This window comes from Pogona vitticeps, chromosome 4, assembly GCF_051106095.1.
Source record: "Pogona vitticeps strain Pit_001003342236 chromosome 4, PviZW2.1, whole genome shotgun sequence".
NCBI lineage: Eukaryota > Metazoa > Chordata > Lepidosauria > Squamata > Agamidae > Pogona > Pogona vitticeps.
This window is the reverse complement of record NC_135786.1, coordinates 120,866,750-120,878,813: the sequence shown is the minus strand read 5'-3', so window position 1 is coordinate 120,878,813 and position 12,064 is coordinate 120,866,750. Positions and strand designations below refer to the sequence as shown.

Below are 12,064 nucleotides of genomic sequence, written 5' to 3'. Positions count from 1 at the left end.
GGGAGCCCCGGTGGTAGCACTGGTCTTGTGGAAGGCAGAGGGCAACAGAGCGGTTTGGAGATAGAGACCGATTTTGAAGATCTCAATGAGAATGGGAGTCTGGACGCCACTCATATCTTCAGGAAGATCGGCCTTGAGGGCTGGCAGCATAAGTTTCTGGAGATCGAGGAGGAGCGTGTGTGCATGATCGAAACTTGCTGTGCTGAGATTAATTGACAATGGATTCTGTCATGATCAGGGAAAATGTGATTAGAAGCATGTCATTATGATGGGTTATGTAGTCAAGAGAAACATAAAATGGAGTTAGAATGGTTCTGCATAGAGATGATTTGTGGAACTTTTGAATGTGTTTTTCTTAGCACCACGAGAATGTTTTTCTGCAGACAGTTACAGCCAGGAAGGCCAAACCAAGGGGCCTGGAAGACTCAACATTCCAAGCCTGTTACAGAAAACAAACAACACCTGCAACTCTCATGGGAATAGTGGGGGGAGAGAGGTGGTACATCTTAAATTTAATTGGTTAATAGCCAGATAGTCCTTCAAGAAGGGAGGAATTTGGGAAAATAGAAAATGGAGGATGTGTTACATGAAATCATTATTTTTCTATTATTCTTTACTGATGATGGATTGAGACTGATGATGGATTTCTATTCTGATGATGGAATGAGCATGTAGTTTGAGAGAGGGGGGATGTAAATAAAGGAGGAAGAGAGAGGAGGGCTAACCCTCTATAGCCTACCCTAGATTAGCTTTTAGAAGTTTATTATTTTGGCTGGGAAATAGTTATTTTATTTAACTGCAGTAATATTTGAATACGTTCTTGAATGCTATACTTATGCAATATAAACTGATTTTCTATGAAACTTTATTTTTCTAATAAAAAAATTAATCTTAAAATCCTTATTGAGGACTGGTCTCTTGAACAGCAAAGGTCTGGCTAAATCCAGGAAGAGGAAAGGACACAAACTAGCTACTATTCAGAGTCCTACCTCACTGAGCTATTATGAGTTCTAAGGACCCACAAAGCCCATGTTGTCTGTACAGTACTTGCTAAGTACTAAATAAGTGCAAGAGCATTCTTTTTAGGTCAGTCTTGCTCAAAGGGGCTTATGCTATGCACTGCTGGGGTCTGAGGACTCGATCCAGCACAAAGGTGGTAGATAAGGGCCTGGCGGACTCTCTGACCGAGTGCCCAGCGATCCCTAAGAGGATTGTGAGCATCACAGGTTCTATATGACAGGGAGGGCCAGACCATGTGCCCGTACATGAAGCAGGGAGTGCAGAAGACGTGTGTATAGTAAACATCCTCACAATACTGAGAGCTCATTGATGTAGATCTCTAGTAACATTGTCAGTATTGATGGGGCTGCAGTCAGTATTGATGGGGTTGCAATTGTGAGAACTATCACCATCTGGACTTCCTGCACTTCCTACTGGTTGTGGAGACCGTTGATTAAGAGACAGGGATCTTGATTTCAACTGTCATCCTGGGACACTAGAAGTAAGGATTGCTCTTGCAGCAGACTCCAGAGTGATGACACTCTCCGTAAGTCGGCAACACTCTGCACAAAGGGGTTCAAGCATTCACCCTCTGAAACCAAGACTGTATACTGGGGCATTGGTAGTGGGAGCAGAGGTAGACCCTCAAATGATTAACTGCTGATCCGAAACTGCCATACCCACGATGCCATGTACAGGCTGCCATTTCTTCTTCTTTGACACATCAATATCGGAGGCTGCTGTGCATTTACAGCTGCCATACTCCAATTTCTTTCTCAATTTCAATGGTGGTTTCATAGAAGATGAAGGAATGGACTCTACATCCAGGGCTATCCCTGAAAGAGCTGAATGATCCATCTGGGTGGTTGGAATCATCCTGAAGGGGGATCCGTGGCTCAGAGGGATTGTTCCCAAAGGAAAGATCAAAGCTGAGACTGACGATTATTGAGTGTACGGGGGTAAAGCTCTTACGGATTTTACAGTACTGAACCAAATGGGTTTCCCCTAAGCAAAATAAGCAAGTATCATGCCCTTCAGATTGGGGAATCTTTTGCCACATGTGGCACACTTTTCCATTAGGGCAGAGGTCACAAATTGGAGGGTAAACCCTCTGTAAACAGGGGGAATGAAGGGGGAACAGAAACGGAAAAAAGAAGCAGAAGACCTACTGTAAAGAAGGAAGGTAACAGAAGCCAGTGGTCCTTAGCATGCTGTTACAGTGGGAGACCCCCCCAAAAAAATAAAATAAAAAACCTGAAGAAAGTGGGGCCACTAAGCACTTTCATTTTTGAAGCTCTGGAACTTTCCGAAGCTGTGTCACACAGGCGCACATACACCCCATTTTGCCCATTTTGTGTGGATACATGGGTATCACAAAAAAGAATCCGAATTATTTGGAAGACAGAGAGAGAGGGAGGGAGGGAGGGAGGGAGGGGGGAGAGAGAATGAAAACAGAACACTAATTCAGTATATATTTGGTTTGGAGGATTTTGCAACTAAGGACCAAAGTTCACACAGAATAAAAGTTCCATCTTGTTCTTTAAGATTGAAAACAATGACCTCTACCAAATGTCAGTCAACCCTATACAACATCCTTATAGGCACTTTTAAAGAGGCTGAAAATTAAGTTTAAATTAAAATATTCATCTAATTATTTGCAGATGGAGATTTCTTTGAAACATTAAGCGCTTTAGTAAGAATATCATGGGATGAAAACTATCAGCTAAAGTTAAATGACGATGGTCCAACAGTGTCTTAGTAGCTTTCATTGTTCCCAAATTCGAAGTACACAAGTGTTATCCCTAAAAATTAATATTCTCCCAAGCATACACAATAAAGTTATTTTCTAATTTATTGTAAAGCACCTATAAGCAACCCAATGAACTCCACAATGCACAGCATTTACATAGCAAGAAAAAATACAGGCCACAATTCCAGCACACTTTGGATTTCCAAGCTTTTTAACGCTAATGTATCCTTTAAAGGTATGCACTAATCACAAGTAGTAAATTTACATACTTTTAGAAACAACCAAAATGCTTATGTTATGGACCATAGTCATCTAGGCAGAAATTTGAAACAAAAATGGACTATGAGTACACAATAATTTGCAAAAATCAAATATTTATTTATTTAATATCTGTAGCCCAACCTATAGAACAGGTTCTCAGAACGGGCTAAAAACCTGTATAAAATGATTCAAAAACATGTGATATTTAAAATAAAACAACACAAAATTTAAACACTAAAACATTAAATCATTTAAAAGACTACCCTAAAACCAACACAAACCACAATCTTCAACCCCCAAAGGCTCTTTAAAAAACCCATCTTGACTTGCTGCCAAAATGATGCCAAAGTTGCCCCAAATGGTTTAGGGCTTTGTAAGTTATTGTAATACCTTGAACTCAGACTGGAAGCATACGGGCAATTAGTGCGACTCCTTCAGAACTGGTGCAATGTGGGTTCTGAAGGATGTTCTTGTTAGCAGTCCAGCTGCTGTATACTGCACTTGCTGCAGCAACCATGTCATCTTTAAGGGTAGCCCCACATATGGTGCATTGCAGTAATCTAACTGGACAGTTTCCAAGGCATGGACTACTGTAGCCAAGTTATCCGTGTTCAGGAATGGTCATAAGTGGCAGGGCAGTTGAAGCTGACCCCAGGAACTTCAAGCCATTGAACTCACATGAACTTTCAAGGACTAAGATGAATCTAGGAATGCCCCAAAAACTACACATGAGCCCCTTCAGGCAGAGTGTGACTCCATCCAGAACAAATCTCCTTCCCAACTCTTGGACTTTGGGACTGAGCCACAAAGCCTTCATTCTTGTCAGGGTTCAGCTTTTCTTTATTGGCCCATATCCAGCTCATTACAGCCTCCAGACCTGTACAGACTCAGCCAGTTCCGATGATAAAGAGAAATAGAGCTGAGTGTCATCAGCATATTGATGGCATCCAACCCCAAAATTCCAATGGGAGATAGAATGGAACACTGCAGTACCCCAGAGCTTAACTGCCACGGAGTTCAGCAGAAGTCCCCCAACACCACTCATGAGAACAGTTCCAAAGGCACAAATGGAATCACTGTAGTACAGTGTCCTCTACTCCCATTTCACAGGGCCTATCCAAGAGAGTACCATGATAAACAATATCCAAAGCCATTAAGAGATCCAGGAAAACTAATAGGGCTGCTCTCCCCTGCCTTCAATCCAAAGCAGGTCAGGGCAACTAAAGGCATTTCAATACTGAACCTTGGTCTAAAACAACACTGAAATGGGCCCAGATAATCATTTTCCTCCAAGAACATTCAAAGCTTCCCAGCCACCACACACTCAAGTACTTTGCCCAAAAATGAGATTTTGCAAAAGGACAGTAGTTGTCACATCACATTGTTACCTGGATACTATGCTTGATCCATTGTAGAGATCGCTAGCATAAGACAGTGTTGCCAAGGGTCGGACCGAATTGTATCGAGTGAACTTGGACAGGCACTCCTGAAATTCATCCAGCTGGCTTGAGGTTCTGCTGTCATCTGGATGGGGCAGGGAACATCAAAGTTTTTTAAAAGAGCATCAAAATGTACATACTGCATAATCTACATCAAGTTTGTCCCTCAACTAAATACAAAAATTAATTGAATTGGAACTATAGCTTCAATTGGTCCCAATTTTATTTACTGTATTTTAAGAAGGAAATTAAAAGATTACTGCTTAGTGTGGTTTAACTGGAAGAGCACTGGCCATGGCAAAGCTCACACAGGAAAAGATAATGGCAGATATGTAACTGTAATGGAGAACTCTAAATTTAAGAAAAAGTATAAGATCACTGCAGAAAAGGATCAGAATGTCATGGCCATGGTCATAGTGGTGTTCTAGATGTGGGGAAGGAAAGAGTTTTGACAAGAGAATCACAAATTATTGTATTTAATAATAATTAATGTAATTTAATTTTATCGATATGAGTTAGTTTGATCATTCATTTTAATTTTAACCATACGGTTAAAGTTAACTTTAAGTCTGACCATATGGTTCCACAGAACCTTTAGAGTGACACCAAACACATAATAAAGCAGCAGATGTGAAGGCAAGGCAGCATAGACCAAAAAGGTTCTCTCTAAATGGACTCTGAATAAATGAAATTGGGGGAGAACATAGTTCACAATTTTCACCCAAAGACATAACATGATTCTGATAGAAACCCAACATTGGACACAATAAAGAGGAAGGCATTTTGAAAAATCTAAAGCTTTAAAGGGAATAACAGAAATAAACATGAGAGAATAATCATGGAGAGGAAAGAGGTTAAAGGCAAACCAAACTTTAAACTGAGCCATTACAACTATGTCTACGGAAATAGCTTCGCATCATAGGTGAGTAGCACACTGCCATGCAAGTGAATGATATGAAGTGAATGAACCTTAAGTATCAGAAAGAAACAGTTCTCCATTCAGTAGTTGACATGTATCCTACCTGATACACGAGTCATCCTGGTGGAGAAGTAGCACTGTTCCAGATCTTCAAAATGAGCTGTAAGTCTCTTCCTCCTTGATGCTAATGTACTATTATACCAAGGCTGCTTCTTAGTCTGAATAAAGGAAGGGGAAAAACTGTACTCATAAGCAAGCTACAGACTTGTCTACCAATTCAGGCAGATACTACTTAAGACATTTCATAGGCACAAAGAATCAAAACCACTGTACCTACTTGTTTTGGTTCTCCAGTGTGACCCATTGATCAAGAATAACTTACCTGGAATGCTTGTTTTTATGAAGGTAGTAATTTCAACAAATGTATATACTTTCAATAGTTCTGCCTCAGGCATAACGTTCAGGAAATAAGAATCACAAAATAATTTATCACCCTATTGAAATGAACTGAAAAAATAAGAATCACTCCAATATAAAAGAAATGCTTAAAGGTTCTCAACCTTAGGTAATCCAGTAGTTCTTGGACTGCAGCTCCCAGAAACCCCAGCCAACACAAGTGGTGCTGAAGGCTACTGGGAATTGCAGTCAAAAAACAAAGAGGTTACTTACCTGTAACCATAGTTCTTTGAGTGGTCTTCTGTAAAGTCACACATACGGGTAATTAATTCTTTCCTTCATACCGGGCGGATAAAATTAAGGAACTGTGGAAGATGGTGGGTGGGAGGAGCATATACCTCGTGGAGGATCACACCATAAAATTGTTACTTTTAGCTCTAGAATCTTCCGAGAGAGTCAGCGCAGGCGCAGACAATACCCATATGTGTGCATTCACAGAGGCCATGAAAAAGAAACTTGCATTACCCAAGGTTCAGAACTACTGTTTTACAGCACTCCCATGAGTCAAAGAACATCCTCCCCCCACACACACCAGTATCTACCAAAAATTAAAAATTAAAAAAATTACAATATGCTTCTGTGGCTTCTCTCCTTTTAAAATACAATTCAACAACTTCATTTATTCAGAATATATGCCCAAGTTTCAGCATTATGCATTAGTTTAATTTTTTATATGTGCCCTCAAAAGTACAAATCTTAAAGTGAGTCTCTGAAGTCTTTCCATCCTAAAAATATAAAATAGGTAAATATACAGGAAATATATGACATGTCTACATCTGAGTGTGATCTGAACTGACTAGATTCAGATTAGATGACATTCAACCTAGATTATTTATGAAATATTCTGAAATTGTTTTTGTTTATAAAGATACTTATTTTAATTTTAAGGGTTTTCCTATGCAGTATTTTCAAGTATTGAATCGATTTGTTCCCAGCTTTAAATATGCAATGATAAGTTCAGGACTCATTTAAATTCTCTTTCAAATGCTAGCCTTTTCTGAATTACATGCAGTGATACATTCTCTTTTGTAGAACCTATCTATACATTTTCTTGACATGCTACAATTTTTCTGCCTTCTTTCCACCATATTGATTTTATAATCAAATGCAGCCAAAATGAAGGTTTTACTTCATTGTAATGTTTATTGATGTAGAACTCTAAATAATAACATAAATTCCACACTGAAAAAGCTACCAAAATATATCTTTATGATTGCATTATTATTGCAAAAGACCTAAATACGTAATTAGCTAGATTTAATGCAGTGACCGGCAACTGTGGCCCTCTAGGTATTTTCTTTCCTACAACTGTCATTAGCTCTAAACATGGTGAAGGATTACAGGAGTTAATAAAAATATTTGGAGGTTCCCAATTGCCCATCCATGGCACAGTAAAAAATCACTCCAAATGTCATACACTAACATCAAGATAGTTAATTAGGGAATAACTGTCACTGTGATTCCAATGGAACATGCTCTGTGGCAGAGATAATGTAGGACACAGTCGAAGAGTCAACATTTTTAATAGGATGTGCTCAAGCAACATAGTACTACAACCCTTTGTGTACAAAACATATCAAACCAGCCCCTTTGATTATTTATTTATTTGTTTATTTGTTTATTTATTTATTTATTTTATTTTATTTTATTTTATTTTATTTATATCCCACCCATCTAGACCGGTCTACTCTGGGCAGCTAACAACACTCAAGAATAATAAAATAAAACAACATCAATACAATTGAAGATGGCAAATAAATTAGGTATTGACAGGAGCGAAGGCCTACCTAAAGAGCTGGGTCTTGAGTTGGCTCTTAAAAACACCCAGCAAGGGAGCCACAAATTTCTGGGGGGAGACTGTTCCAGAGGTGAGAGGCCACTGCCGAGAAGACCCGCATTCTTGTTCTTTCTCTTCGGGCCTCTCTTGGCGTTAGGCCCCTCAGCCACCCATCTATACTAGAGCGAGTGATATGGGTAGATCTAGGTGGGAGAAGGTGTTCCACGAGATATTGAGGTCCTAAACCGTTTAGGGCTTTATATGTCATAATTAGTACTTTGAAATCAATGCGGAAACAAATTGGCAGCCAATGCAGGGCAGCCAGAGTAGGGGTGATATGTTGATGTTTTCTCACCCCAGTAAGAAGTCTGGCCGCCGCATTCTGCACCATTTGAAGCTTCCGCATCAATCCCAAAGGTAGCCCCACATAGAGCACACTATAGTAGTCTAATCTCGAGACTACAAGAGCATGGACCAGAGGGGTTAGGCCCCCATATCAAGATAGGAACGCAGCTGGGCAATCCGTCAAAGACGGAAATAGGCATAAAATGATTTATTGATGGGATTTGTAATCACAAAATTAGCCAAAATGAATTCATCTTGTTTCTGTGTGTGAGTTGAGAGTGGAAATTTCCAAAGTTGATTCCTAGCTGTACATCTGTACTGTCCAGCATAGTTTTATCTCGTAACCAAGCAACCTGGCTAGTACAGAGTAAGGAAGACTAAACAACTTTCCCTGAGCCTCATGGGAACAAGAAAGGAGGAGATTCTACCACGAGGGAGATAGAAGATGGATGCCAACATACAGGACTCGGCATGGACTATCTAATCCCAAGGACAGTAAGCCTGAGTTCTTCCTACTGAGAAAGTTTACTTTGGATTTTCCAGAAACCTGATGGAATGTTGTTTTGATGATGGACATTAGGACTTGTAGTTTGTTTTAAGATGTAGTTTTTCCTGAAGCTGGAGGGGAGGTCCGCCCCCCCCCTTTTCTTTTTTGTTAGCTAGATGTTTTATTATTTTCGTTTGTTTCAGAGGAATTCTATCTCCTGTCAATGGGGACATAGCTTTGCTATGCTTTGCTTAAACTGATTTCTCTCAGAATTATATTTTTCTAATAAAAGTAAATATGCTTAAGAGCCGGAAGTTAGGTTCTTGAATAGACACAAGCTGTTATAAATAATTGGCTTATCTAAATTGATGCATTTTACAAAGCCACGTAACTTAACGCTACCAATTTGGGTCCAACTGATTTATGAGTGCTAGAAGGATGGAATTCCCTGATACTCACGTGTGTGGCTTGGTTCTCAATAAAATCGGTCAGACTTGGTGCCAGAGTAAATTTTAGCTACCCTAAGGCAAAACTTACGGACCCAGTTTGCCTGGTAAAGGAGCGATTTACTTTGGAACCTCTCTGCCCGTGGCTGAGCAATTTCCTAGGAAATTGACTTTGCTGGCAGGCGTTATGAACCACTGATGCTACCTGGGTCCCAATGATAAGTGCTGAGTCAAGATGGCCCCCTAGGCTGTGAATCAAATTCTTTGTGGTGAGAGTCACCCAGCGCTTTATCCCAAAGGGGAGGGAGTTCCCCAAATCACTGACATCGGGGCCACCCACCGGTCTTGTCCAGATTCAGCTTCAGACCATTCCCCTGCATCCATTTCAATATGGCCCCCAGATAGCGGTGAAGGGACAAAACATCATCCACTGTTATTGGAGAAAAGGAGATGTAGATCTGGGTGTCAGCAGCGTACTGATGACACAAAGCCCCACACCCCCTAATTATCTGACCTAGCAGCCTCGTGCAGATATTAAACAGCATTGGAGAGATAATCGAGCCCTGTGGAACCCCACAATTAAGATTCCATGGAGCCGATACACTCTCCCCAAGCTGTACTCTCTGGGGAGGGTCCTCCAAGAAGGATCAGAGCCAGGCTAGCTCCAGACCACTGATTCCCAGCTCGGAGAGCCTCCCCAGGAGGATACCGTGGTCAATGGTATCGAAGGCCGCTGAGATATCGAGTAGGACTAATAGAGGCATTTTGCCCTGTTGGCCTCCTTCAGCAGGTCATCAAACAGGGTGACCAATGCCCTTTCTATGCCATGCCATGGCCTGAAGCCTGACTGAAATGGATTCCGGGCGTTTGTTTCATGCAAAAGGGCCTGGAGCTGGTCAGCCATCACCCTCCCTACCACTTTGCTGAGGAAAGAAACATTGGCGACAGGCCTATATTTGCCATTGTCATCCGCCGCCAAACTTGGTTTCTTCCTAATGGGCCTAATGAGTGTCTCTTCCCGAAGAGACCCATTAATTATTGCAGTGGCCCATTCGGTTGTTATAGGCAAGGGTCAAGGGAGGAGGTGGTGGCACAACAGCGGTCAAGCGCTTTGTCCACCAGATCTGGTGTCACAGGCTGAAAGAGATCAAGCACAGCACTGGATCTCTTTAGGATAAATTGTTAAAGCAGTCAAATATTCAGAAGACAATTAACACATGTCAAAGAAGAACAAAAAAAAGAACACAAACTAAGTTTACTCATGTTGCTCTAGACTCAAAACTGTATGGCTCTTGGTAAACACAATTGCTCCCTCTCAAACTGAGAAAAGGTATCAAGTGAAGTACCTCAATGCTCATTCCTGAACCCAGTGCTCTTCTATATTTTTATTAACGACTTATTAATGACTCGAATGAGAAAATGCAGGGAATATTTATCAAATTTGTGGATGACAAAAAATTGGGTGGGATAGCTAACATCCTAGAGCACAGAAACAAAATTCAAAAAGAACGTGAAAGGCTTGAGCGCTGGGCTGAAAACAACAGAATGAAATTTAATAGGGATAAGTGCAAAGTTGTACACCTAAGGAGGAAAACAAAATGCACAGTTATAAGGTGGGGGATACTTGGCTCAGTACTACTATGAGTGACAAGGATCTTAGAATTAATATACCGTATTTTTCGCACCATAAGACGCACTTTTTTCCCACAAAACAGGGAGGTGGGAAGTCTGTGCGTCTTATGGAGCAAAGAAAACAGATTATATTTTCCTATTTTCTTCTCCTAAAAAATTGGTGCGTCTTATGGAAAGGTGCGTCTTATGGAGCAAAAAATACGGTAGATCAAAAGCTGAATGTGAGCCAACACTGTGATGTAACTGCAAAAAAAGGCACTAGGACCCCTATATTCAGCACTGGTCAAGTTTCATCTGGACACCATACTTTAAGAAAGATGCCAACAAACCACAGCAAATTCAGAGGGCAACAAGGGTGATAAAGGGACTGGAAATGAAGCCCTTATAACAGTGGAGGCAAAGCTTTTTCAGCTCGAGTGCCCAAAATGAGGGGGTGGGGAATAAACCAGGGGCTGCCGTGCCACCCAGAAGACCAGAACTGGAACAGGAAGTGGCAGTTTCAGGGAGAATCATGGGGACAGATAGGAAGTTAAAGGGGAATCATGGGGATAGATAGGAAGTTAGTTAAAGGGGGAATCGTGGGGACGGAGAGGAAGCTAAAGGATCCAGAACATGAAGAGAAAGGGGGAATCCCAGCTGCAGCCACTTCAAAAGGTTTGTTGTGTGCCAGAAGAAACGGCTTCACGTGCCACCTGTGGCACGCATGCCATAGGTTCACCATCACTGCCCTATAAAGAAAGACTGAAGGAATGGGGCACATTTAACCTTGAGAAAAGAAGACTGAGGGAACATACAATAGCACTTTTCAAATACCTGAAAGTCATACAAAGGACAGTATCTGTTCTCTGTCATCCCAGAGTGCAGGATATCAAATAATGGACTCAAGCTACAAGAAGCCAGATTTAGGCTGAATATAGGAAAAAATTTCCTAACTGTTAGAGCAGTACAACACTGGAACCAATTACAGTGGTGCCTTGACTTACGAAATTAATTTGTATTGGATAGGTGGCCATAACTCAAAAATTTCTTAAGTGGAAGCACCATTTCCCATAGGGATACATTGAAAATCAATTAATCCATTCTGGCCAAAGAAAAAAAATTCCCGAGCGTCCAAAGCTGCATCCGCTGCCCACTGCCTCCTGTCCCCGCTGCCCTCTCTTCCCCACAGGGACAGGAGACTGAGGGCAATGGGGACGGGAGGCAGAGGGCAACAGGGACGGGAGACAGAGGGTAGTGGAGGGGGTTTGGATGCCCGGGAAGCAGGCAGTGTGCACGGAGGTCAGGACAGCTTTCGGCTTCCCGAGTTTCCAAAGCTGCACCCGCTGCCCTCTGCCTCTTGTCCCCGCTGCCCTCTGCCTTCTGTTCCCGTGGGGACTGAAGGCAGACGGTAACGGGGACAGGAGACAGAGGGCAACAGAGAGGGTTTGGACGCCCAGGAAGCTGGCACTGGTGCAGAGGTCGGGGCAGCTTTCGGCTTCCAGGGCTTCCAAAGCTGCACCCGCTGCCCTTTCCCTCCTGTCCCCGCTGCCCTCTGCCTCCCTTTCCTGCGGGGA

The 12,064-nt window shown here is 41.8% G+C and overlaps 1 protein-coding gene across 6 annotated transcripts in view; it reads right to left on the bottom strand.

Annotated features, from left to right (window-relative positions):
- COP1 (COP1 E3 ubiquitin ligase) overlaps positions 1 to 12,064 on the bottom strand; it is a 333,778-nt gene that overhangs the window by 173,949 nt on the left and 147,765 nt on the right. For all 6 annotated transcript variants that reach the window (XM_072998208.2, XM_072998210.2, XM_020813947.3 and 3 more), the window contains 2 exons: positions 5,472 to 5,586; positions 4,399 to 4,534 (listed from right to left, as the gene is read on the bottom strand). In XM_072998208.2, the coding sequence (XP_072854309.2) occupies positions 4,399 to 4,534; positions 5,472 to 5,586 (251 nt within the window). The remainder of the gene's footprint in view (positions 1 to 4,398; positions 4,535 to 5,471; positions 5,587 to 12,064) is intronic.